Source organism: Acinonyx jubatus, chromosome B3, assembly GCF_027475565.1.
Source record: "Acinonyx jubatus isolate Ajub_Pintada_27869175 chromosome B3, VMU_Ajub_asm_v1.0, whole genome shotgun sequence".
NCBI lineage: Eukaryota > Metazoa > Chordata > Mammalia > Carnivora > Felidae > Acinonyx > Acinonyx jubatus.
In genome coordinates this window covers 40,176,742-40,204,668 of record NC_069386.1, presented here as the reverse complement: position 1 = coordinate 40,204,668, position 27,927 = coordinate 40,176,742, and the positions used below count along the sequence as shown (strand labels likewise).

The following is a 27,927-nucleotide window of genomic DNA, read 5'->3' as shown; positions in this document are numbered from 1 at the left end:
TCTGAGTTGTCCCCTGAGAACTTCCCTCTGAAGATAGTGGTAGATATCACTTCCCTACCCTTCCTCCAAAATGGGGGTTGGAACTCAACACAGCAACAACTTTATCCGAAAAATCTCATTAAACTTCTTACAAAATCCTCTCTGTTCTTTCAAAACTTGTATTCCCAAAGTGGATAAAGGGTTATCAAGAGCCTTGGAATAAGTTCTCCTGTTTTCCCCTTTGTGTCCTCAATTAAATTTAAGGCAGAAGAGTTCCATTCTAGGAACTTGTGCATTAGTTACTTATTGCTATACAACAAATTACCCCAAAACTTGTGGTATAAACAATAAACATTCATTATTGCTCACAGCTTCTCTGGGTCAGGAATTTGGGCGCCCTAGCTAGGCAGTTCTGGCTCAGGGTCTCTTGAGGTTCCAATCAAAATATCAGCTTGACTGAGGCTGGAGGATCACTTCTAACATGGCTCACTCCTATGGCGTGCAATTTGGTGCTGGTTGTTGGTAGAATGCCTCAGTTCCTCTCTTTGTGGAATTCTCCACAGGGCTGCTTGACTGTTCTCATGACAGGGTGGCTGGATTCCCGAGGAGTGAGCAATTCAAGAAATCAAGATGAATGCAACAACGCCTATTATGATCTAGCCTCATAAGTCACACACTATCACCTCTGATTCTTGATTAGCTACACCTACTAGCTCTGATTCAATATGGAAGGCAACTCTACAGGGCATGAACATCAGAAATCAAGGATCACTGGGGAACATCTCGGCGGCTGCCTTCCACACCCTGTTACACTTCAAGTATCATTAGCCCCTAAAACAAACTAAACAAAGTTCAAGTAAAGAAGAGACCGTAAATTCAGACTGGTTTAATCAAAACTTCTTTGGGGACTTCTTGATCTTCAAAATTATGTACGATATCTGACCCTCTCCATGTTTCTTCCTCATCTACAAATGGGTCCCAGACTGTCCTTGAAGGAAAGCAGGGCCTAGGCTTGATTTTAAGGGTTCTTTCTTGTTCTCTGATTTCTGATTCTACATTCTAATAAGAAAATAAAGCTTTTAAATTTCTTTTGAGTTGACATTTACACTAAAATTTATAATTCAATAAAAACATTCTAAAGTATGTCATTACAAGAATCATCTCTGTTTTATTTATTCTACAGAGTAATGATTTAAATTGAACGCATTTGGGCACAGTAAATATTTGACATGAAAAGTAGTTGTACCAGAAGAGGCGTCAGAAAAATAGCAACTTGTCTGACACATAATAACTAGAAAATATTCTTCTGTCTGATCATTTAAGTGTTACAAATCCTGAGAATGTTATACACTGAGCAAACTAGGTACTACATATAATTAAATCTTGCTTGCAAATCATCCATTAAAAAAATGCTTCGAGGTACAAATCACCTACGTATTAAACACGAGTCTTTACATTTTACAAAGAATTTAAACAAATATACCAAACAATTAAAGTTAAGTGGCTCTCAAAACAGCAATCAGTCAGGTTCAAGGACACACTGTTCCACGATTTCCCGTAAATTGGGGTTTTCCATTGCAGCTGCCACTCGCTCTTTGTCATTTATCTGCTTGTTGACTGCAAAATACAGACGAAGTTAGCAAAGGAACTGTGTCAATATATAGTAACAAATTTTTTTAGCCTGTTAAAACAGAATTTAACTCCTTTGTAAATTAAAGCTTATTTTGGCTAATGATTCCTAAGTTCTAGAAGGGAGACTTACAGAGAAAATTACACCCTATAATCCTACTACTCTTCCACAACTATTTTCATTTCTTTCTTTCTAGTCTTTGTCCATATACATATTTCCATACAGAGTAAAGAGTAAATGAAATTTTAAAATTTTCTATTTTTCCCCCTTTAACCTATTTTTTTTTTATTACAGGGTAATTTAACACATCAAAAATTATATGTCTTCTAAATTAATTATAAAGACTACGCTACATTGAGCACCTTTATACATACACCCTTCTTTTTGGAAAGGTTCTTAAAAGTGGCATTGTTAGATCAAGGGATATGAATATTTTCATGGTTTTGATTCTCATCACTGAATTACTTCCCAACATTTTTTAACTAATTATATTGTCAACAACAATACATGAATTATCACTTTGCAAAAAATATCTGACAGTATAAATAAAAACAAATAAACACACACATAAAAGAGGAAGTGAAAAATGGCTCCATATTTTTGTTGTAATTTATAATCCCTTGATTAATGATGAGTGCGAACATTACCCCATGTTTATCTCTTAGTTCTGTGAATTTTCCTTCATCTACTAGGTCTTTTTTTTAATGAGTCTGCATGGATCTTCATATAATTAAGGTACTGGCCCATATCTGTTGTCTATAATTTGCTAAAAGCACTCTTGATGTAAGAGTTCAAAAGAAATGTCCATATTCTTTTCTGGACCTTGAATTTAAATTTTAAGTACATAGCTCTCTATCCTGCATCAAAGAAAAATATCAAGCCCTCCTTAGAGTTTATAAGTCAAGGTCCCTAAAGCTGGATATTCTTCAGAGATGTGCAGCTCCTAGCCTAAACCAGCCAATATCCATAGGTCTTACCTCTAGTTCACCTAGAGTCCTACAGAAAAACTACTTCTTGAAAAGTCTAGATTCCCCCACCTCAAGCAAGAGCTAACAACTAATTCTGCACTTTTTTGACCCCGTAGATAGTTGGATGGCAGAATAACTTGGTATCCAAGATGAAGTACTATCTAAAGTTGTTTCTTTCTAATAATGAGTCAGGATTGACTTACTGTCTTCCTCCGTTGAGTGGGTTCCTTCTGAAATGTAGATTTCCAACTAGGAAGAAAAAAATATTAAAAGCAAAACATTTAGAGTACTCTATGATAATGAGTGAAGTGCAATGCACAGAGGACTCAAGAGCCTAAGGATGAAAGCCCAATTCCTTTTTCTAACATCAGTGACAGATCCCTCTAAAACAAGGACTGAAATTAGCAGGATTTTAAATTTTGGTCACCTGTGGGAAGGCTTGCAGGGTTATTCCCATTAATTACTTTTTAAAATGCATACATACAAATAAAAGTTTACACAAATGAGATCTCAAACATATTTCACTCATGGATCTCTCTACCTCTTCCTCCCAGATTAGTACCTAAAGTATCTAAACTTACTCCCTGCCCCAAGCCCCAAACAAGCTATACTAATAATCTCGTGTAGTTTCTTCCATATTTTTTCTCCATACCTAATAATGGAATATAGATTTTATACACACACACACACACACACACACACACACACAAACACACACCAAGGTTGGAAGTTTCTTTTCTTTGCTTATTTTACAAAAATAGGATCACAATATACAGTTGTCAGTATCCTCCTTTTTCTCATACACTGTTATCTTGCTAAATTTCCTCTCAAGTATAATATCAGTTAAGGTATCCCTCCTGGCCTCCTGCACTCCCTCAGATTAGCTAACCTCCAAGAACTGGAGCTTCTGAGATAAACCCACAAAATTACTGCAAATCCCATGGCAAATAAAGCATGCTATATGATAAACTCGTGTCTACTTTCCAGAGAACAGTGGAGTGTATTAACTAATTCTTATAAAGTTATTTTACTACTGAGATAAACGTTTTTCAAGAGTGAAAAAAAAATCATACCTTATTATGGTTAAAAGAGACCCCAGAGATCATCTAGAACAGTCTTTTTTTAAAAACAAAACACCATATAAATTCCCCTAGTGGCATGACACTAACTCTTCTTCCAGACAATAAAGCAACAGGTATAAAATCACTTTATACTCATTTACTTTGGTTTAAATTATGCACGACTTATTACTCTGGAAAATGGTAAATAAAGGGGAAAAGTCAAGCACTTACCCTGTGATTCCTATATGAACTAACAATACCTCAGCGAAACCACACAGTTGGTTTGGTACCGGGTAGGCATAGAAGATTCTGAATTCGAGAGGTTACTTGCGGCCCTTTCTAAGTGGTTCTTACTTGGTTTAAAATTTTTGCACATGAAAATATGCTTAACATTATTAGCCACCAGAGAAATGGAAATCAAAACCATGAGTTATCACTTCCAACCCACCAGGATGGCTATAATGAAAAAGATAGTAATAATACAGATCAAACAGAAGTGTAAGTAAAGATGTGGAGAAATCAGAACCCTCATACTGCTGGTGAAGTAGCAGTATGTACATTTTACTGAATGTAAAACGGTGAAGTAGCTCTGGGAAACAGTCTAGCAGTTCCTCAAAAGGTTAAATACAGTTAGCAAAAGATCCAGCAATTCCCCTCCTAGTAGAGGAAAATGAAAACATATGCCCAAACAAATTTATAATAGACAAAAAGCGTAAACAACCCAAGTGTCCGTCAACTAATCAAAAGATAAACTACGGCATATTCATACAACGGGAATAGTGTAAGGCAATAAAAAGGACTGAAATACTGACACATACTACAACATGGATGAATTCTGAAAATAATATTTTAAGTGAAAAAAGATGACAAATGTATGATTCCATTTGAATTAAACATCCAGAATAAACAAATATACAGAGACCAAAAGTAGATCAGTGGTTAGCTGGGGATAGGGGAAGGTTTGGGGAAATAGGTGTGGGGTTTCTTACTGAGGTGATAAAAATGTTTTAAAACTGATAGTAGTGATGGTTGCAAAACTCAGTGAATATACTAAAAACAATTAAGTTGTACACTTTCAACAGATGGAACTGTGTGAAAGGTGAATTAAATCTCAATAAAGCAGTTATAAAACAAGAAAATCTTCCTTACCTTATGTTTAAACGGTAAACACCGCTGAAGTTTTACTCTTAAGCACAGCCCTGTAGAGGGGAAAAAAAAAAAAAAACGGCCCCAATTATCTATTCTTTTATTAGTTCTTGAAAAAGCATACAGCTGTGTGTAGATATCTCCATACAGTACAGTAGCTGGAAAAGCTTTGGCTCAACCCAGTGGAGGTTTCCTCTGAGCCATGCACCATGCTAGCAACTTTTATATAGTCTTACATACTCCTCATAACACTCCAGTGAGCCAAATATTACCAAACCCATTCTATAAATTATGAAACCAAGGTCACAATGTAACTTGCCCAACATCACTGAGCTAGTAAAGTGGCAGTTGGGACTAAAACCCAAGACCACTGCAAAGCCTACGTCCTTTCTACTGCATCGATTTGCCTTCAAGCAAAGGTCAATTCACTCATTACACTTTATTGAACACTAACAGACCAGATCACCCAAATATTTAAAACCAAGTAAGAGTCACTTAGGGGAGCCTGGGTGGCTCAGTCAGTTGGGCATCCAACTTTGGCTCAGGTCATGACCTCGTGGTTCATGAGTTTCAGCCCCATGTCGGGCTCTGTGCTGACAGCTTGGGTCCTGGAGCCTGCTTCAGATTCTGGGCTTCTGTCTCTCTGCCCCTCTCCCACTCAAGCACTGTGTCTCTCTTTCTCTCTCTCAAATATAAATAATTAAAAAAATTTAAAAATAAGATAAAATAAAACCAAGTAAGATCCACTTAAAAAGGACCACAAGAAACTTCCCAAGTTTGGAATCCTCTATGCCGCAATGTACAAATAGAGCTGTTGCCCTGAAACAAGTTCCTCTGAAGTTCAGTTAGCCACCCCAACACCAAGTCACAGTTCAATGATTTTTTTTCCCCTTGTTGAGACTTGTAAGAGAAATTAAAACTGGGCTTGGAACAGACTCTTTTGTGCCCATGCTCTACTTCTTCCCCCACTTCAAAATAAGTAATGAATTTTTAATTAAATCAACATCCCAAGACACAAAAGTCAAATTGTTCTTATTATGCACAGAAAGTGTTCCGGAGTGCTTCGAGTCTAGAACACAGGAATTTCATAATACATATTAAAGAACTCTAAACACAATATATCATTTCTTTAAGGGGTTTTCCCTTTAAACCATTTCCTTAAAGCCTATCTGGAGAGTTCTTCTCCCCACGCTGTCTCTTTTATCTGTTACCTGTACACCATCTGAACATTCTCATGTGTTCTACTCACCGTTGGTAGGTGTTTTATCCATAAAGTAAATAATAACTGTTTCACAACTCACAAAGCACTTTCTTGAGCATCAAAATCCTCAAGAGAAGCAGTACAGCATTATTGAGATAGATTCTTTGGGTTCAAGAGTGGCTCCAGAACATACTAGCTATGTGACCCTGGGCAAGCTACTGAATTCTTCTGAACTTCAGTTTGCTTATCCATAAAGTAAGTATTATAACAGTACCACTCTATATAGGGGTGTTATAAGTAATAAATAGTTACACAATGTGCCTAAAATAGTACTTGGTACATAAAAAGTATCCAATAATATTAGCCATTACTATTGTTATCATTTTCATTTTACAGCCAGGAACCAAGATAAGTGATTTGTTTGACATCATATAGTTAACAGGTGGACAGCTGGGAGCTAAATATAGACCTTCTGACTCCAAATCCTATGCCCTTCATATTGGATCACACCTGCCTCCAGCTAGTCTTGTCTAGACTAAGTCTACACAAATAGTTAACAACTGGTTTCTCTGCCTTACCCGGCTCAGCCCCTTTGAGTTTCCTTTGTCTCTGCAATTATCTACCAGGATAATTCTGAGTAGGTGACAACATCAGCAATCCCAGGGGAATGCACCCAGGTGCCTTTCCCTGTTTAGTACTATCTGCTCACAGGAAATGCCTCCCAAATGTCAGAAAGAGAGCTCTTTTTATTAAGTTTTCCGATCATATCGATTGAACATGGTTACTACACTACTCTACTAACCTCTAAAAAGGCAAAGGTCCTAACTGAAACTCATATTGAAAGAGCCAAAAAAAAAACAAAAACAAAAACCCGACAAAACTTTGCTCAAGAAGTGTACAGATCTGGGGGTGCCTAGGTGGCTCAGCCGGTTAAGCATCTGACTTCAGCTCAGGTCTTAATCTCATGGTTCGTGAGCTCGAGCCCTGCTTCAGGTGAGTCCCGTTTCTTTCTCTCTCTCTCTCCCTCCCTCCTCTTTCTCTGCCCCACGCTCACTTGCACCCTCCCTCTCTCTCTCTCTCAAAAACAGAAAAACAAAAACAACACCTGAAGTGTATAGATCTGAAATATCTACCATAATCAGATCTTGGTGTCTTTACATTTACTTTTATTTCATGGACTTTCATAAACACAGTTTTTTCAATAATTACAATCATTATGCAAATTCAACTTAGCATTTAAGTTTTTTCATACATTGCTCAGATACTTTGATTCCTTGATTATATTTATCATTTTCAATAGCAATAAGAAATCCCATTATATTGGATGCCATTTCCTTAATAGATACTATAATTTCTTCCAGATTTCTTTATTATAAGTTTATGATAAATGTTTTGTACATGCTGTTTTCTTCTATGGAATTATTTCCTTAATTCCTCAAAGAGTAGAAACTTTTTAAGAAGGATTTCCTAATATGTACCCAGAAGCTTGAAAATACTTATACCACATGACCCAATAATTCCAATTAAAGGAATTTATCCTGAGGCAATAACTAGAGACATATAAAAATATTTACATATAAAGTTGTTCATCATAGTATAATTTATAATTGTGAAAGCCTAGAAGTGGTCTAAATGGTATAAAACATAATATATTGTGCTAGTAACACAGACCTACATGACTATATAATTAAAAACTAATATTTAATGATGAATAAAAAATTGCCTATGCTTATCTATTTCAAGCTTTCTATTATCTAACCCTTGTGATGCCGTTGCTATTCTTACTATCTCTCCTTTACAGATTAGGAAACTGAGGCCCAGAAAGGTTAAGTAACTTGCCTAAGACCACAAAATGGCAGACCTGACGGAGCTGGAGTTTTAAACCCAAACACACATTCTTTTATGACAGCTGGTTTTTATTTTGTTGTTTATGCTTTCGTGGGGTTTCCAAATTATTGCCAAGATATTACTTTTGCAATTTAAAAAACACAAAATAAACATTACTTTTTGAAAAATCAATTTGCTGAAGACTCTTGGAGTAATAGACCCTCTGTTTAAGAACCCTTATATACCAAAATATTTTAAGACACCCCCTTCACATCAAAAGAGCAGCAGCACTTCTGGAATCTGGCAATTCAGAAACTGTCCAATGACAAAAAAGATAAGTATGCATTCAAAAACACTTTTTCCGGGGTGCCTGGCCAGATCAGTCAGCAGAGCATGCGACTCTTGATCTCGAGGTTGTGAGCTCCCGCCCCACATTAGGTACAGAGGTAACTTAAAAATAAAATCTTCACAAACAGACAAACACCCCAAAATGCTTTTTCTAGTATGGAATATTAATAACTACAATATTACCTATGGATTCACAAACCCTATAGTCCCTCAAGATGTGGCCCGTATACTAGAAACCACTAATAGGGATCCCAGATCAATAAGCGAGAAAAGACAGAAATCACAAGCATGGAAGCAATAATAAAATGCTTACCTTTTCGATCCTTTTTATAAACATCTATTTTTAAATAGATAATATAGTCCCATAGCTCACAAACTTAAAAATATGAAAAAGTACATAGTAAAGTCTCCCTCCCATCCTGCCTCCAACCTGCCCCGTTCCTACCACCACTACTACCCACCCCCATCACAGCTATTCATTTCTTATGTATTCTTCATGCATAGGCCATCAAATACAAATGTCTACTTTTGCCTTTTTTTACACAACCGTAGCAATATTACACTTGCTTTTATTTCTTAACACTATGTAATAAAGATCTTTCCATATCAGCACATGGACAGTTTCTTCATTCTCTTTAAGAGCTACATAGTATTCCATTGTTAATACATACCAGCACTGATTATTTAAACCATCCCCTACCGATGAACATTTTGGTTTGAAATAAATGTCCTTTCTCTTCTTTATAACAAAGTATGTATTCAAAGGCACCTCTTATGTATCTTACTGCTAACTATTCCAAAATACTGGATGCAGCCTCTCAAATAGAAAACAGCCTTCAAAATAAACCCCCAAAGAAAAAAACAAAAACAAACAAAAAACAAAAAACAAAAACAACACCTCTCCCACTAGGACTTCTGCCTATACTTCACTGAAGCCAACAGAGCAGCTAGAGAAGAAGGTGATGGTAGCAGTGCCAGTCTGAGAGCACCCACTCCAATCTCCAAAACTGAGGGGAGGACTGGCTCACACCCACTCTCCAGCCGTTGTAGGTGTGTATACCAAAGAGAAGCAGCATGGTGTAACTAAAGGAGGTATCATGTTTGGAGTCAGGAGACCTGGGTTTGAGCTTCAGCTTCGTCGTTTCCTGGCTATGTGATTCTGAGCAAGTCACTTAGACTCTCGGAGTCTTAGGTTCCTCATCTGAAAAGTCTCTCATAGCCTGTGAGGACTACAGAAGATACACATCTGAAAATACTGTGCGAACTGTAAAGTGTGATACATGATGCTAATTGTTATTCGGGGTCACTATCAGTAAAATAACTTAGGATTAAAAATATATTTACATATAAAACCTTACCAATAAGGGTTGCCAAAGAGCAGTGAGGTACTGTTGGCGTGAACCTGATTATAACCAAATAGTCTTCTTCGTTTACCTCCTGAACCTCCACACTACTTTCGGTTACCACTTCCAGTTCTTCTAAGGTATTGGGCTTCTCTGGGTCCCGGATGGTTCGAATCAAATCTATAGAATCATCAGAGACAAGGTATTATGTTAAAACATGAATATTCTAGGGGCACCTGGGTGGCTCAGTCAGTTGAGCGTCTGACTTCGGCTCAGGTCATGATCTCACAGTTCCTGAGTTGGAGCCCCACATCAGTCTCTTGCTGCCAGTGCAGAGCCTGCTTTGGATCCTGTGTCTCCCTCTCTCTCTCAAAAATAAACGAACATTAAAAAAAAAAAACACATGGGGCGCCTGGGTGGCTCAGTCCGTTAAGCATCCGACTTCAGCTCAGGTCACGATCTCACGGTCCGTGAGTTCGAGCCCCGCGTCAGGCTCTGGGCTGATAGCTCAGAGCCTGGAGCCTGCTTCCGATTCTGTGTCTCCTTCTCTCTCTGTCCCTCCCCTATTCATGCCCTATTTCTCTCTGTCTCAAAAATAAATAAAAACGTTAAAAAAAATTTTTTTAAATAAAAACAAAAACAAAAACAGAAAGACCCATGAGTATTCTAAATAAGGATGACTTTGCCAGCTCTAATCCAAACACTGATTTTTTTAAAACCAAATATCACAGTAACTCCCCAGATTTCTGACGGAAAATTTCACTACCAGTTTCCTTTTGAGAAGACAGTTTTCTTGGATTACTATTAGATCACACCCATTTCTTGGATCCAACATTGCAGAGAGAATATAAGAATGAGAAAAGTGTCAGAAAGAAATGTGGAGAAAGAAGTGTCGGAGAATGTGGTATCAGGATTTATGAAAGCAGAATCTGAATCAAGCCTTTAAATATGGGTGACATTTCAATATCTGACATTTAAGGTTGAAGGAAACTAAAGGACCAGAAATTGAGGGGTGCCTGGTTGGCTCAGTTGCTAATGCATGAGACTCTTGATCTTGGGGTTGTGAGTTTGATCCCCATGTTGGGTGTAGGAGATTACTTAAATTTTTTTTTAATTAAAAAAAAGTTTAGTCTGCCTAGAACTCAGCATAAGTGAGGATATAAGAGATTCATCCAGACCATCAAGGATTGTTTTTACAGCCAGCCACAGGTAATAAGGAATCAAGAGGTTCTGAACAAGGGAGTAAACGTGGACAGCACTATACTGTCAGCTGGTAACTCATCCACCAGCTGGTAGAATCAGAACTAAGAGTAGAGCCCAGGGATACCAGCTGAAAATGCTGGGCCCAAAACAGGCACATGACAATAGTAATGGAGAGGAGGTGAGAGATGGAGAAGTCATTTCAGAAGCAGAATCAAAAGAATTTGACAAGCGTTTGGATGTAGAAGACAAGGAAAGGGAAAATGGAAGCCGACTCAGGTTTTAAGTCTGTCTGGGAGAACACTGATAGAATGAAGAAAAAAAAAAGCTGGAGAACACAGGAAGAAAGTTGGGTGGGGCTGGGGCAACTGGGTTCAATTTTATACATAATGATTTTGAAGTGCTTAAGGGGCAACCCAAAGGAACATTCCAGCAAACAGTGAATGGTACATAAGGCTTAAGAGACCACCAAAGCTAAAGAGACCCATAAAAAGATGCTCAGGGTGCTGTGTGGCTCAGTCGGTTAAGCAACCGACTCTTGGCTTTGGTTCAGGTCATGATCTCACAGTTCGTGGGTTTGAGCCCCAAGTCAAGCTCCATGCTGATAGTGCAGAGCCTGCTTGGGATACTTTCTCTCTCTCTCTGCCTCTGCCCCTGCCCACTCCCCTCTCCAAATAAATAAACTTTACAAAAATGCTCAACAACACTCATCATCAGGGAAATGCAAATCAAACTACAATGAGATACCACCTCACACCTGTCAGAATGGCTAAAATCAACAACACAAGAAATGAGCAATGGCAAGGATGTGGAGAAAAAAGGAACCCTTGGGCACTCTTGGTGGGAATGCAAAGTGGCGTAGCCACTCTGGAAAACAGGATGGAGGTTCCTCAAAAGATTAAAAATAGAACTACCCTACAATCCAGTAATCATACTACTGAGTATTTACCCCCAAAATACAAAAACACTAATTCAAAGGGATACATGCACCCTGATGTTTATTGCAGCATTATTTATAAAAGCCAAACTATGGAAGCAGCCCAAGTGCATCCACTGATAGATGATTAAAGAAGATGTGAGACAGACAGAATGATATTGCATTGTATATGTAATGGAATATTATTCATCCATTAAAAAAAATGAAATACTGACATTTGCAAGGACATGGATGGAGGTAGAGAGTATATAATGCTAAGTGAAATAAGTCAGAGAAAGACAAATATTGTATGATTTCACTTTTATGCAGAATTTAAGAAACAAAACAACCAAACAAAGGGGAAAAAAAGACAGACAAACCAAGGAACAGACTTTTAACTATGGAGAGCTGACAGTTACCAGAGTGGGTTGAGGGATGGGTGAAACAGGTGAAGGGAATTAAGAGTACATTTATGAGGAGCACTGAGTAATGTATAGAACTGTCGAGTCATTATATTGTTCACCTGAAACTAACATAACACTAAGTTAACTATACTGGAATTAAAATTAAAAACTTAATTAAAAAAGGGGAGAGAGAGAACACCAAAGCTACAGTGGTTGTTGAACCCACAGATTCACGAAGAATGAGTTTAACAGTAATTTTCAAGCTTGGCTGAACAATGGAATTATCAGAACTGCTTTAAAAACAAAACAAAACAAAAACTGATGTTAAAGCCCTACCCCTAAAGATCCTGGTTTAACTGATGGGTAGCATGGCTTGGGCATTGTGACTTCTAAAAAATTCCTCAGGTTCCTCTTAGTACAATTTGAGAACCACTAATGTGAAGGGAGAGACCCAAGAATAGATCTGTGGGAAGTACCTAATTCAGGGATCAGAAGGAGAAATAAAAGCAAGAAGCAGAGATGGAAAGGGGGGTGGTTAACAATATTAAACGCTGCAGAAAAATTCAGGTGGACGAGAGCTGAAATAGGTCTTTGGATCTATCACTCAGGAGATCACCTGTAAAAAAGCAGTTTCAGTAGAGGGATGAAGGTAGAAGCCAGCTTGCAAAAGGGGAACTGAGTGGGAACTAAAAATGTAGTCCTAGGGCTTCAGCAGGGAAGGGGAAGGGAAAAGAAAAGAATTGCGGGTTTGGACAAAGCTAGAACAATCACAAGGGTAAGAGAAACTTGAGTGTTTTATATATAGCCCAAGGGGAAGAACCAAATAGAAGAAGAGAGACTGAAAATATGGGGGGGGCGGGGCACGACTGGCAAAATAAACAGAAGGGAATGAGACCAAGGATGTGGGAGCCTGGGTTGGCCTTGGAGAGGACAAGATTTCCTTCCTACTCTGAGGTTGTAGAAAAAGATGGAAAAGGAGAATGAGACAAAAATGGTGAGGCAGAAAGGAGAGTAGAGGGAGTTCACGTAGGATGGGACAACGTTCTCAGGCCTGAGGTTTTGTTGTATTATTTATAGCACCCTTATAATCAGAAATGCTACTGGGAAAACTAAACCAATCAAATTGCAACTTTTCCCCAGCAACTCCTGGGCTTATCACTTGATCAGCCACAGAATTTCAAAATGGAGGCAGGAAAAATAAAGACAAAAGCTTCTTCTTCACAAGGCTCTATCATCGTGGGACTCAGGGAAACACTGCTTTTTAAAAAGAAATTTGCTTCCCCTCATCCTAGGCATGTTCCCTGTAAGGCTCATTTATACAGGCCACATTATTTTCTTTATATGTTACTTAAGCCTGATATTAAATTTCATCCTGCATTAAACTTCTCTGGTTTTCTAATGATTTGAGAGCTCTGGATTTATTTCTTTAGAAAGAAATGTTGCTCTTCTCACATTACTCCCCTGATAAAAATTCTTCTATGGCTCTGCACAGATATTCTTTATTTACATTTAAACCTTCAGTATCCAATTCCAACCTGGTATATAAAACAATTTTTTAAATGTTTATTGATTTATTTTGACACAAAGAGAAAAAGAGAGATGGCACAAGCAGGGGAAGGGGTAGTGAGAGAGAGAGAGAGAGGGAGAGAGAGAGAGAGGGAGAGAATCTCAAGCAGGCTCCAAGCCATCAACCTCATACAGGACTCCATCCCACAAACTATGAGACCATGACCTGAGATGAAATCAAGAGGCAAACAGTTAACCGACTGAGCCACCCAGGTGCCCCTAAAACAATTTTTGACAGCACTTTCACCTTTAAACCACAAACCCTAACCTGTAGACCCACCTATCTGCCATTCCCTAACATATTATTTTCTCACCTCCATTCTTTTGCTCGTTTTTCTGTTTAGTATGCCTTCTACCCACCATATATCCAGAACCTACTTCTACTTCAATGCCTAACTCAAGTGATTCCTCCTTAAACTCTTTCCAGATTCCCCAATCAGAGATTAGGATCTCTCCTTCCTCCTATTGTATCTCTTATTCAAGTCTATTGGTTGGTACTGCATATAATGAAAAAGTCTGTTTTTGCGTACATAGGTCTCCCTCAATATAAACTTGAGGACAAGAATCATCTCTCTTCCAAGGTTGTATCCCCAAGTGCCCGTCCGTCCTGAGATGCTGTAGACATAAGTCTGATAGGACAGGAATGTGTCCGTGTTGTGGGGATCATTCCACTCACAATAATCATATAGCTAGGGTTGATTAAGTCCTGCCTCTAGTAAGAGAGGGGTAAATTAGATTGGCTCCAAAGGTCCCTTCCAACTGTGACCTCCTTCTACTGGCCCATAATCCTTGCCCACATTTTATTTGTATTCTTAGGGTTAAATCTTTCTCCCTCAGTCAGCAGGAATCTCTGAACATTAGTTAGTCCCAGTCTTTTTAGTTTTCAAAAACAATACTACCTAAGTCCAAAAACAGCCGTAAGACAATTGTGAAATGGTGTAAAGTGCACGAAGTTTGAAATCAGAAGATCCGGGGTTTGGTTTTTGCCGTTGGTTTAGTGGCAGCGTGACCTCTGGGTAGTTAACCATTCTAAACCTTTGTTTTCTCATGGTCCCAAGGGATTAAAAACAAAACAAACACATGTGACTATATGTGTGTTTCTGTGTATTCGTTTTTTGCACTCCAGGCTTGGCTGTGATAAGAAACTCTAATTTCGAGGCCCAGGTACAGGGAACCAGTCTTGTCCTCCTCTTCTCTCGGGGGAATCTCTGCATTTTCTTTTGCACATGAGAGCGGCTGTAACCTTGGGCCAGTCCCCAACTCGTTAGTCACCCAGCAGTGCTCTCGGTGGTGGCAGGAGGAGGAATGTGTATCCAGGGGTTAGGGAACGCAAGGAAGGAGACCAGTAGTGCAATCACGCCAGCGTTCCTTCCTAACCAAGCACCCTAGACGCCTGCTCTGCCCAGAAGTCTTGAGAAGGGCACTAGGGCATGAGAGGGAAATGAGGTGTTTAAGACCTCCAGGCTCGGCTTAGCCCCAAGTTTGGGAAGAGCCCCAGTCCTAGAAAGACCCACATTTCCCCACTCCGGAGAAAAGGCTTCCCAAGCTTTCCGCCGAGACCCAGAAAAAACCGGAGTTTCCACCCCCAGCCCTCAGGTGAAGCCCCTGTTACCCCCGTCTCCACATACAAAGCCACACGCTGCCCTGGGTAAAATTAATTACCATAAACCTCTAGCGCTTTCTCTTCCATGATCCGGGGCTGCCGGGCAGTTCCCCGCTCAAAGAGGCCGGAGAGCCACAGGACTCTGCTCCGCGTCCAGGAAAGCAGCCCGGACACCCGCTCCATCCTTACGCTCCGCCATCCCTGGCGATTGTCCCACCCGAGCCACCGTCTCTCAGCAGTGGGCCTCGCGATTTATCAACTTCCTGGTCTTCAAATGGGCCAAGACGAGCCTAAAGCTCCAGGGGAGAAGAAAATAGGCGGGACCCGACGGAGTAGCGCGGAGGACCTAGGGAAGGGCCCCGCAATGACTACAAGCCCCAGCATGCTTTCCTCGGTTTCGGCGGGACAGGGGGGAAAAAAAAAAAATTCCTCCCAGCACGTGAGGCGCATTGCGTGCTGGGACGTATGGGGCGTTTTCTTCGGAAGACAGAGAGCTGTATTCTGGGATTTGTAGTCTCTGTCGGGGAAGGGGGTTAGGTAACGGTCTGTTACTTGCCACTGTTTGCCTCACTCAGCGCCTTCAATAAGCTAAAGATGAATCCTGAAGAGGTAGGGGGAAAGGAGATCTTGATTTCTAGCGCTGGAGGAGCGTGTGCAAGGAGACTTTACTGTTATTTTTCTGAGGGAGCTGCTTCCAGCCAGTTTTCTTACTTCCTAGTCACGCCGGAAGTGAGTTTCCGTTGGGGTGAAACGGAACACCTTGGGAGCCCAGTGAGGTTCGTTAGATGTCGCGGAGGCGGAGAGGGCTTTTTGATTTTCTCGTCTCAGAGGGACTCGGCCGGCACAACTCCCCACTGCGAGCTATTTCTGTTAGTTGCCTTCAAAGACAACTTAGAACGACAGCGCTTGCGCTGGGCCCAGGGCATCCAGTAGTGACACATTGGAGATCGTTATCCCAAAAAGAATGGTTTAAGTCCTCTGGTGTTCGTGGCTGTGATGAATGCCAGTATCAAGGTTGATGATGTTATTTTTATCCATCCATCTCTCCAGTCAAGTTTCAAACATTTGTTGGGCACTTACTTTGCCAAACTTGGTCTACAGACGCTGAGAATACCAAGATTAGGAGGCGGCCCCTGCATTCAAACAGTTCATACATAGACCTGGGAAGGAGCCAATCCCTGATGTTGAGGAATTTGCAATTAGAAACAAATCTTTTGTCACATTTGATGGCAAATTTCATCTCTATTGAGAAGAAAGGATTACTTTGCACAATTATCCTATGCTAACATATCCCATTTATCTTCAAACTTTTGTTTAAAGTATTGTCTGACTGATTTAGACTTTAGTCTCACCAGACAACAAGTGAATAGCTTAGGCCCCAGGAAAATTCTGTTCAGAGTTTAAGAATTTCTTTGCCATCTGTTCCACTTCACTCCACAGCAATTAAGAGGATAATCCTCACTTCCTTGTAACCAAATTTAGGGCTCTGAGGTCTCACCTTCTGTAGGGCCTCCCAGCGTCTCCAAGCATGACTGATACTCATTCACACGGCTCCCAGAGCACACTGTAGCACTGAACACGTTGAATTGTTCATTTGCATGCCTGTCTCTCAAGTGCCTGTTGAGTCCGTTTATTTCTGTATCTCCAACGCATAGTAGGATGCCAGGCATACAGTAGATGTTCAATATGTATTTCTTGAATGAATTAACTAAATGAACAAAGAATAAATGGCGAAACTTTACTGCAGCCTGTTGAGAGCCCTCAGTCAAAAATATTTATTGAATCTCAGTGACAGCACTGTGCTTGCCATAGGTACGTGGCATGTAGAAGAGTTTTCAAGCTCCTTTATTCGAACGACATCTTAAGAAGCCTGTTAGATAAGGCTATCCAGAACACAAAGAACCCTAGGAATGTGAGCAGCCCATACCTAGCTCCTCCTTTTCTGGCCCATTCGCCCCCCTGGTTAAGATCTCAGCGTGGCGATGCAGGGCTCGGATTTGTTGGGCACCAGTGGTGAACAGGCCTGCCGTGCCCCGAGCGGCTAGGCTCCGCCCCTGAGCCCCCGCCCTGTGCGTCCCACGGGGTTGATCACGATGATCCCACTCCTCGTTCCTCTGGAACGTTTTGCTCGCGGCGCTATCTCTCTATAAAGTTGTTGTTGCGGCTTCCGCCGCGGGTGGAGGAAGATGGCGTCGGGTGGTGGTGGCTGTAGCGCTTCGGAGAGATTCCCTCCACCTTTTCCTGGCTTGGAGCCGGAGTCCGAGGGGGCGGCCGGGGGGTCAGAACCCGAGGCTGGGGACAGCGACACCGAGGGGGAGGATATTTTCACCGGCGCTGCTGCGGTCGTGAGTTCGCACCCTTCGGGGCAACCGGCGGGCGGACGGGCGGGCGGGCGCCCCAAAAGGGAAGAGAGGCTAAGCGAGGGTCGAGGAGGCTGGGCAGAGTGGGCCCGGCGAGACCTTGCGTTGGTGACGATGGTCGTGGTTTGGGGGCCATTAATGAGTGCCAAGATGTAGGGGCCTGACTTCCAGGCCCCTGGGGCGGACGGTGAGAGGGGTGTGGTGGCTTCGCCGAGGTCCCTGACAGCTAAGAGCTGCCCAGGCCGGCATTTAGCCCTGCTGTGTGGTGACCCCAAAGACCCACGGAGCTGTTTTGTGGTGGTTTCCTGTCGGCTTGATTTAATAGGTCAGCATAAGGGGATGGAGTGCAGACTTTGCTCTCCCTAACCTTACTGCTCCTAGGATGAATAGTGTTATCTGGAGTGGTTCAGGATGGCGACCCGCCCACAAATCCTTTCATTACTTCAGAGCAAACCGATAATTACCAAAGGCCCGTTCTGAGTCTAGTTTATAAGAGTTAATTTGACTCCTGATCTCTAAGGAAAATCCTACCAGAACTACATAGACCGCAAGCTTTGTCTCTTTTAAAGGGATGTATTATTAAAGTGCCTACGTACCTTTGTGGGATCAGATTTGTAAATGTGAGGAGGAAATGGTATCTCCCTTCGTAATATCCAGGTTTCTCGTAAGAGGTGTTGGGAAAAACTAACCTTTGTATGTGGAATGTGGAAATCAGTAATCTGTTCTGGAACCATTGGAGATGTTTGGGGCTGTTTTATAAGAATACTGACTCATACCACTTGGTACAGTTCGTTCTAGTTGAAAATTTCAGTACTAGGTTTGTGAATTTATGTATTATTCTATCTTGGATAATACTTCTCTTCATAGTAGCTATTCAGTATATGAGCGACTAAATAAAACAGTGTTAAGTTCTTTATGCAGCACGTGTCTGAAAAAGTTTGAAGTTTGTTTCATTTATGTCAGAAAGGTTATGTTTCTAGGAAATATCTTTGGTGACATCTTTAGAATTTTCCCTTTATATTCAGGAATTAAATTCATAATCCCAGCTCAAAAAGTACTTGTTGATGCTAATATAACCACTTAAACTGTCTAATGAAGTCTTTGTTATTCTAAGAGATAACGCTTTCTACTATTTTAGTCTTTCTGTATCTCATTTAAAATAAATTTTTGGTCTTTTCCTTTAGTAATTCTCCCATAAGGTATCGAGAACAGCTCGTTAATAACTGCTGGGATGGTAGACAATCCAACCGAATATCTGAAAATAGAAACTCTGATATTGAAAGTGGTCACATAGGCAAATGATGATTTATTTTGCAAAAAGGACCCTGGAAGGGTGATAGTTATTTTCTAAAATGTTGAAGAGGTTAGGACGTAATTGATACCGGATTACTTTACAGAGGCATAAATACTTCTCTCTTGTAAGACTGTTAAAGTACTTTGCCTAATTTCCAACCAAAGAGAGGAGGAGGGAGTCAGAATGAATTTGTTCTACCACAGAGAGCATAATTATTTTTAGATTTTGATCCAGGAAAATTGAGTTGCTGAGGAAACTAAAATGCTACTTGTAAGCCATTTCTTGAGCTGCCTGTTCTGATGTTAATCTTCAGAAAGCCAAGACTCCCAAGATTCCTCACTGTTTAAACTGTGACTTTTTTGTTAAATAGTCATTAAATACAAATTATATTCCAGTAAATGTTTTAGTTTTGAGCCAGTGTGAGAAGATAGGGGAAGAATAAAATAAGAACAAGGGCTTTGAAGGCTGATTAAAATCCATCCATGGGATACCTGGGTGGCTCAATCGGTTAAGTGTCCAACTTCAGCTCAGGTGATGATCTCACAGTTAGGGAGTTTGAGCCCTGCATGGGGCTTTCTACTGTCAGTGTAGAACCTGCCTAGGATTCTCTGTCTCCCTCTCTCTCTGCCCCTCCCGTGCTCAAGTTCTCTCCCTCTGTCTCTCTCTCAAAAATAAACATTAAAAAAATCCATCTAGATTATTACTTGGGCAGAGTACTTAATTACTTTGTATGGTTTCCTAACCTGTAAAATGTGAGTAATAGTAGTATTTATGTCCACCATTGTGAGGATTAAATTAGAATACCTGTGAAATAACTCATGAAACAGTTGAACATTGGAAACGGTAATTACTCTAAGAATCAAAAAACCAACAGAATCTAATAATGTATTAGAAAAGTTACATATATAGTTTATCAAAATCAAACCAGTAATAAGATTGATTTGATTAGCTAAAAGTCATCAAAGAAGGCACTTAATGACATCAGTAGCATCTTATTAAATTTACCTTCGTGGTGTGTTTTGTTGTGTATTGGAGGCAAAGGAGGAGTATTAAAAAATTGGGAAGGTGAGGCATATAAAATTTAAAATAATTTATGGTAGGCATGTAATATCCTGGACAGTGATGTAACAGCTGCTGTTGTTAATCATCCCATCTGTTCCTTTTTAGAGCCCAAGAGGTTTTGTTAATACAGTAATAAACGTATGATTTACGATCAAAAGAGTAGCCCATGATATGCATTTCAGAATCTGCAAACCAGTTACTAATGGGATAGACTGGAGTAAAAAGGATTATTAACACAAATCTGAAATCATTGTCTTAAGACTGAAAACCAGCTGGGAAATATCTTAAAATGGTTCTTAAGAATACCTAAGACCTAAGGCGCCTGGTTGGTTCAGTCAGTTAAGTGTCCAACTCCTGGTTTCAGCTCAGGTCGTCCTCTTAGAGTTCGTGAGTTCGAGCCCCATGTTGGGCTCTGTACTGACAGCTGGTTGGGATTCTCCCTCTCCCTCTCTCTCTGCCCCTCCCCCCCAAAAAATAAATAAAAAATTTTTAATAAAATAAATTGAAAAAGAATACCTAAGATCTTATCTTCCTTCTTTCTGCTCCTTACTTTGCGGGCCTATAAATAAAAAGATCTAAAATTCTAAATATATTATCTGAATGTTTGATCGGACCTGAACCTAAATATGTATCTTTTTAGTTAAAACTTTCTTAGCTCTGGGATAAGATTAATTTTTCCTCTTACCAAAAGGAGACAGCAATTTTTAGCCCTCCTAAATCTTAATACTATGTTAAAAAAGACTAAATGGCATACATATTGTTATGCCTCATTTAACCTCATTGGTCTTACTTCTATACTTCTAAAACTGAAGGATAGAATTGAAGCAAGTTTTTTATTTACCTTCCCAGGAGTTCTCATATGCCCATCTCTTTTTAGCAGTATGCCGGGGCCACAATTAGATCTGCCTTGTAAATGAAGAGAACTGTGGAGGTTTTTCTCATGTTAAGAGGAAGAAAGAAAACATAGATAAAAACTTCATTTCACATTGTGGCCAAATCTGGTAACTACTTCTTACAGTGATCCATCAGACCAATTAGAATTTTTTCCCAATACTCATATTCTTGCATTGAAACCCTAGTAATTACAGAAATGGCTAGGAAGAATAAAACAGAATGAAGGAATAGCAGGAGGCTTGAAAAGTCATTTATTGAAGAACTAGTCTTTGATTAATCAAGACTTACTTACATATTCTCTCTGGTATTTAAGACTAAAGAACATTATAACTCTTATTGGTATTCAAAAGTCATGGATAGCAAGTGGTTTCTGATTGACCATGTTTCATAGACTATAGTGAATTACAGAACTGTAAGTTGTATATTAACATTTAGACAGGAAAGGACATGTTATTTTTAGAATCCAGCCCTACATCTGTGATCAATATGTATCCTGAGGGAGAATAAATCAGGGTTTTTTTTACTGTATGTAAAACATACACAAAATTTACCATCATAACCTTTTTAATTATACTATTCAATAGTATTAACTATACTCACATTTTTATGGAACAGATCTCTAGACCTTTTTCATCTTGCAGTTCTGAAACTCACTACCCATTAAATAAAAACCCCCCTTTTTCCCCTCCCCCAAACCCCAGGAAACCACCATTCTATTTTCTGTTTCTATTAATTTGACTACTTTGAATAATCTCATATAAGTGGAGTCATGCAGTATTTGTCCTTTTGTATCTGGCTTATTTCACTTAGCGTAATGTCCTCAAGGTTCATCCATGTTCTAACATTCATCAGAATTTCCTTTTTAAGGCTGAATAATATTCTATCATATGTATGTATATACCACATTTTGTTTATCCATTCATTCCTCAGTGGACATTTGGGTTGCTTCTACCTCTTGGCTCTTGTGAATACTGCTGCCAGAACATGGGTATGTAAATATCTTTTCAAGACCCTGCTTTCAGTTCTTTTAGATATATACCCAGAAGTGGGATTACTGGATCATATTGTAGTTCTATTTTTAATTTTTTTTTTTTTTTTTTTTTACTTTAGAGAGCAAGCAGGGGAGAAGGGCAGAGGGAAAGAGAATCCCAAGCAGTTTCCAGTTCAGCATGGAGCCCGACGCAGGGCTCAATCCCACAACCTTGAGACTATGATCCAAGCCGAAGTAAAGAGTCACACACTCAACTGACTGAGGCACCCCCATTCTTAATTTTTTGAGGAACCTCCCTACTATTTTCCATAACATCACTGTTTTACAATCCCCAAACTAGTCTATTTCCTTTTGTGTGCTTATAGGATAACTTCTTTAGATCTGGACAGAATTTGGTAGTTTTAACTAAAAGCTCTAAGGAGATTGGTCGTTTAGCTGGCTAATATTTTAATTCTGTTCTACAAAATACATGGTGGCTGTTCCCAAGGATGTAACATGTCCTCAGTAAATTTCTTGATAATATCTTTTCTCTATTATTAATCAGACTTAATGTATGTAACAGTATTTTAAAAAACTGTTTTTTAATATTTTTTTAATGTTTATTTTTGAGAGAGAAAGAGACAGAGTGCAAGCAGGGGAGGGGCAGAGAGAGAGGGAGACACAGAATCTGAAGCAAGCTCCAGGCTCTGAGCTGTCAGCACAGAGCCCGATGTAGGGCTCGAACCCACGAACTGTGAGATCGTGACCTGAGCCAAAGTCAGATGCTTAACCGACTGAGCCACTCAGGCTGCCCCTATGTAACAGTATTTTTAAATTTTTTCTTAATGTTTTTATTTATTTTTGAGACAGAGAGAGACAGAGCATGGTCAGGGGAGAGGCAGAGAGAGAGGGAGACACAGAATCCGAAGCAGGCTCCCAGCTCTGAGCTGTCAGCACAGAGCCTTAAGCGGGGCTCAAACTCACAGACTTTGAGATCATGACCTGAGCTGAAGTCAGATGCTTAACTGACTGAGCCACCCAGGCTCCCCATAAACAACAGTTTATTGCTTAGTTTCTTTAGTTGATGGTGTAGTTATAACAGTCATGGATAAGTGTTCCTCTAGTGTATAGTATTTTCTATAGGCATGTTGTCTCAAACACTTGTTTTTTGGAGCTAACATCACGTTAGGTGGTCATATTTGGCATTGAAAGATCAGTAGTTGAAATTCCACATTTTTGACACTGATCTGATACATATGTTCTTGAAAAAGTCAGCAACTGGTGTTATATCCAGATATTCTTTTTTAATGCTCAGCTCAAATTGTAAGCAAGTTTTACGACTACTAAGTTTAGATTTTCTTGAAGTACATAGAGTCATTGATTTCTTGATCATAGAATTGTACTAGCAGTTAACCTAGTTTTCAAGGTGATGCAGGAAAAGCTAACAAAAGTATTTACAAAGCAGTTTTGGAGATAGAGGGACGAGAGAAGACTTTTAAAGATGATTAATAACTTAAAATGTATTTAAAATTCAAGTTTGGGGCTTATGAGAGAAGCAATAAAGGTTGCAGTCAGACTTCTGGTTTCTGTAGGGAGCTGCTGCTCCTTTGCTTATTCAGGTGTTAGGGTAGTTCTTATGGCATAGCCATTTGTGTTTTTTTTTTTTGTTTTTTTGTTTTTTTTTTTTGGTTGGGAGGGGAGAGAGGAAAAAGAAACTCCAGTTTCTCTTGGTACTCAAAGCTTCTCGGTACTCTTGAGTAACTGTTGGCATAAATAAATGAGTAGTTGACAGTTACTAGAGCAAGTAGCCATAAGTATCTCATCTCCAGGAAAAGCCTGTTGCTCAACTTTTTCTGGCTTATTCTCTTGCTTAGTCAGATGGACAGCTGGAACTTCATTCTGCTTTCAGAGCACATTTGAACTGAGTTTGCTTTTTCAAAATGGAAGTTAATGCACTCATTAGAACTCTGATCCTACTGCAGTTTTCTGGGCCCTTCTAAGTTATATTAGCTTGAAACGCAAAAAGTTTAGTAGGGAAATTACACCAGAAAATTCAGTTGATTGTCTGTAGCTAAATTTTGACAGACCATGGTATGCCCTTTCACTTTGATGTCTCTCATTTTCCCCACCCTTCCGGCTTCCCCTTTTTATTTTCATAGTCTTAGAGGGACTAGCTCAGAGGTTCTTTACCTTTTTTGTGTCATGGACCCATTAGCAGTCCAGTGAAGTCTGTGGATCCATTCTCAGAATGTTTTTAAGTGTATAAAATACATAAGATTACAAAGGAAACCAATTACACAGAAATGCAGTTAGCAAAAGCTTAAAACAATTTTATATTAGTAATGTGATTTTTAATGCTTTATGTAGTAAGATCTAAGGATAGGTATAATAACTACCATAATTTTTTTAATATTTATTTTTGAGAGAGAGCAGAGAAGGGGCAAAGAGAAAGAGAGGGTGGGCAAAGGATCCCAAGCAGGCTTGGTACTGACAGCAGGGAGCCCAAAGCGGGCTCAAAGTCATGAACCACAAGATCATGATCTGAGCCGAAGGTGGATACTCAACCAACTGAGCCACCCACATGCCCCACCATAATTAATTTGTAAATAGAGATGAGCATAAATGATATTTTGAGAACTTTAATAACTGTAATGTCAAATAAAATTATCTGATTTCTATTAGTTATATTCTCAAGTATTGCTATTACTATTATGGTTTGTTGGCTATCTTTGTAATTGAAGATAATGCTCAATTTCAGGTAGAGGTTAGTGAAAAGGAAATTGTAATTTTATCCCCATCTAAGTTCACAGATATCTCCTGAATTCCCCTACTTTAACTCCTTCAACTGTAAAGGGGGTAATATTGTGGTATCATTTGGGTTAATCAAATATTTAATCAGCTTGTAAAGTAAGATGCACTCTATTCCCAAATCCAATGGATAGTAAATTCCATTCTCCCAAGTACAGAAGCTTTTACAGCATCTGTGCCATTTTTGAAACATGTGGAAGTGGGTATGGTAAGTAAAATAATTGCTGCCTCCCTAAGATGTCCACATCCTAATCCCAGAAGCTGTGAATGTATTAGGTTACAGAGCAAAGGGTGATTAAGGTTGAAGATGGAATTAAGGTTGCTAGTCAGCTGACCGTTAGGTAGGGAAATTAGTCTGGGTTATCTGAGTGAGCCCAGTGTAATGACAAGGATCCTTTAAAATGAAAGTGTCAGAAAGTGACTATGGAAAAAGAGTACCTACAGAAGAGAGGTACAGAGAGATGCAACCATTGTTGGCTTTGAAGTTGGAGGAAGTAGGCCATCAGTGAAGAAATGTGGGTAGCTTTTAGAATCTAGAAAGATCAAGGCCACAGTTTCACCCCCTAGAATCTCCACAAAGGAATACAGCCATGGTAACACCTTGATTTTAGCCCAGTGAAACCTATATTAACTTGTACAAAACTGTAAGTTAATAAATTTGCATTGTTTAAACTGTTAAATTTGTGTTGCAGTAGGGATAGAAAGTGAATGCGCCGTGCCACTTAGCTTGTTTTTCCATGGATGTAGAGGTGGTAAATGGATCAGTATTTCATGCCAAGGTCTTCAGGGGTGACTTTTAAAGACTTCATGATTGCCCTGTTATGTGGGTGTAACTTCTGGGCATGGGTTTTTCCTAATCATCCTTGCCTTGTTACATTAGTATGATCACACGATTCTGTAGCTCTACCTTGCCTTACTAAATTATTAAATTTTTTTTTTGCCAGAAAATCAGTACTGTAGTTCCAGAAGCACAGTTACCTTAGCTTTTAATTTAGATTCGACCTCTAAATGCATTTGAGGGTTGTAACAGTACTACCCTTTTGGGGTCTCTTGAATAATGCAAGGCTTCTGCATGGAGCAAAGAGCAGTTGAGCAGTATAAGGAAGAATCACAACTGGTTAACCTAAAGGGAAGTTACCCAGAATCACAGTAGTACCTTTCAGGATTGAATGACTATGTCAACTGTGGGGGACAGCAAACCCAGGTCTGTCCTTCCCTGAGCTGAGAACATTGTGGCCTGGCCTCATGGTTTGAGGATGGTAATTGGTGAGGAATACCTGTTTGCTCTTAGCACAAGTGCTCTCACTGCAGATCTTTCTAGTGCCTCTGTGAGAGTTAGATTAGGCTGTCTGTGTGTCTTGTAATTATAAACAGAAGTACTTAAACTTTTTAACAGGAGTATCACTGGAATGACCCGATAGAATTAACAGCCTAAAGGAGGCAGCAGGTGTTGGATAGCCTAGCCTAGGATTCTGTCACTAAAGAAAGAATGCCTCCTTTATTTCAGAAAAAGGAGAAGGTTGGGGGGATGGGGAGGTAGGCAAGGCTGTTGTCTTACTTTACTAACTATATCACAACCATACTGTTTTCATCACAGAAAATAGTTGTATCTATTGCCTAGAAATTTAACCCCCTTCAAAAAGATGAAGTGGCGCCTGGGTGTCTCAGTTGGCTAAGCGTCCGACTTCGGCCCAGGTCATGAACTTGGAGTTTGTGAGTTCAAGCTCTGCGTGGGGTTCTGTGCTGATAGCTCAGAGCCTGGACCCTGCTTCGGATTCTGTGTCTCATTCTCTCTCTGTTCCTCCCCAACTCGCACTCTGTCTCTCTCTCAAAAATAAAGAGTAAAAAAAAAAAAAATGGAATGTTTTGTGATTTACTGACAAGAGGTTTTTAAAATATGAATTATAAAGCAAAGCTTATTTTTAGTATTCATTTTGCAGCTCAGCATAATCAGTGTGCCTCTCGCCTCCCTCAAAATGAGTCCTTTCTGAAATTATAACTCTTGATTCAAAACTAGCTTTTTTTTTTTAATTTATTTATTTATTGAGAGGGAGGAAGAGGGAGAGAATCCCAAGCAGGCTCCACGCTGTTAGTGCAGAGCCTGATGCAGCGTTTAAGCCCACAAGCTGAGATCATGACCTGAGCTGAAATCAAGTCAGACCCTTAACCAACTGAGCCACCTAGGCACCCCCAAAATTAGCTTCTTAATGTAAATTATACCTTAATAATACTGATTAAAGATTAGACTTTTGGGGTGCCTGAGTGGCTTAGTTGGTTGAGCATCCAACTTTTGCTCAGGTCATGATCTTGCCCTACATTGGGCTGTGTGCGGACAGCTCAGAACCTGGAAACTGCTTTGGTTCTCTATCTCCCTTCCTCTCTGCCCCTCGTCCGTTCACATTCTCTCTCTCTCTGTCTCTGTCTCTCTCTCTCTCTCTCTCTCTCTCAAAAATAATAAAAACTTTTTAAAAATTTATTGAAAAAAATATTAGACTTTTAACCTTGGGCATAACATATGAAATGTGTTATTAGGTCCAGGTGGGTATTTATTTTGATGACAAGCTGTTATTACAGACCCTAGTCTCATGGAAGACTTGTTTTCTGTTAACAATTCTTTGTGAATGTGGGATATTATGTCCATTTCTTATCCTTAAAAATAGGTCTCACTTTTACTGAATCTGATTTTAAGTACAATTTGAGAATATTATGCCTCAAAGGCCACCTGGGTACTGGTACTCCCCAGCCTAAAGAAATAAGCTTAGTTTGTCCAATGCCAATCCAGATCATTCAACTGAAATAAATTTGGTAAAGCCAAAAATAAAACAGATACAAAAAGAGACAAACTTGCGTGCTATATGATATACCCGAGTGAGGGTTATGTAAGAAACTTAAATAAACTTAACGTATACTTATGTAAGAAAAGTGTACATCTGACTAATGTTGACTTAGCATAGAAAAATGGGCAAAGAACATCAAGACAACAAGTAGAGGGGTTCAAATGGCCAGTAAACACATGGAAACAAGGGTTTTCACCAGAGAGCACCTGGGTGGCTCAGTCTTAAGCATATGACTTCAGCTCAGGTCATGAGCATCTGGTTTGTGGGTTCAAGCCCTGCGTCGGGCTCTGTGCTGACAGAGCCTGGAGTCTGCTTCTGATTCTGTGTCTCCCTGTCTCTCCGTCCCTCCCGCACTCACGCTCTCTTTCAAAAATAAACATTAAAAAAAGTTTTTTTAAATAATTTTCACCGGTCAGCCTGGCAAACAGTTTTTAAAAGAGAAAGAATTTGGAGCGCCTGCCTGGCTCAGTCTGTAGAACATGTGATTCTTGATCTTGGGGTTGTAAATTC

General features: G+C 39.7%; 2 protein-coding genes across 4 annotated transcripts in view; one reads left to right on the top strand and one right to left on the bottom strand.

Annotated features, from left to right (window-relative positions):
- Window positions 1-312: 312 nt before the first annotated feature.
- Window positions 313-15,525, bottom strand: CIAO2A (cytosolic iron-sulfur assembly component 2A). The gene is made up of 5 exons (XM_015085557.3): window positions 15,252-15,525; window positions 9,519-9,683; window positions 4,788-4,837; window positions 2,781-2,826; window positions 313-1,596 (listed from the first exon to the last, which is right to left on the bottom strand). Exons 1-5 carry the CDS (start codon window positions 15,373-15,375, stop codon window positions 1,499-1,501), a joined length of 483 nt encoding a protein of 160 aa, XP_014941043.1. The 5' UTR covers window positions 15,376-15,525; the 3' UTR covers window positions 313-1,498.
- A 246-nt stretch (window positions 15,526-15,771) lies between these two features.
- SNX1 (sorting nexin 1) overlaps window positions 15,772-27,927 on the top strand; it is a 40,783-nt gene continuing 28,627 nt past the window's right edge. Inside the window, exon 1 of one of the 3 annotated variants that reach the window (XM_053223896.1) lies at window positions 15,772-15,801. In XM_053223896.1, coding sequence (XP_053079871.1) covers window positions 15,787-15,801 — 15 coding nt within the window. In that variant the 5' untranslated portion in view covers window positions 15,772-15,786. Of the gene's footprint in view, window positions 15,802-17,296; window positions 17,538-27,927 lie in introns of those variants that run through there. The other 2 variants (XM_015085542.3, XM_015085541.3) reach the window with 2 other exon arrangements.

Bases quoted from the DNA above. Each gene is read 5' to 3' on its own strand.
- CIAO2A (XM_015085557.3), bottom strand. From the start codon at position 15,375: ATGGAGCGGGTGTCCGGGCTGCTTTCCTGGACGCGGAGCAGAGTCCTG. The intron at 4,838-9,518 runs GTAAGGTTTTAT...TCCCCTCTACAG, and splicing joins CTCTTTGGCAACCCTTATTG to GGCTGTGCTTAAGAGTAAAA. The intron at 2,827-4,787 runs GTAAGGAAGATT...TTTTCTTCCTAG, and splicing joins GTTTACCGTTTAAACATAAG to TTGGAAATCTACATTTCAGA.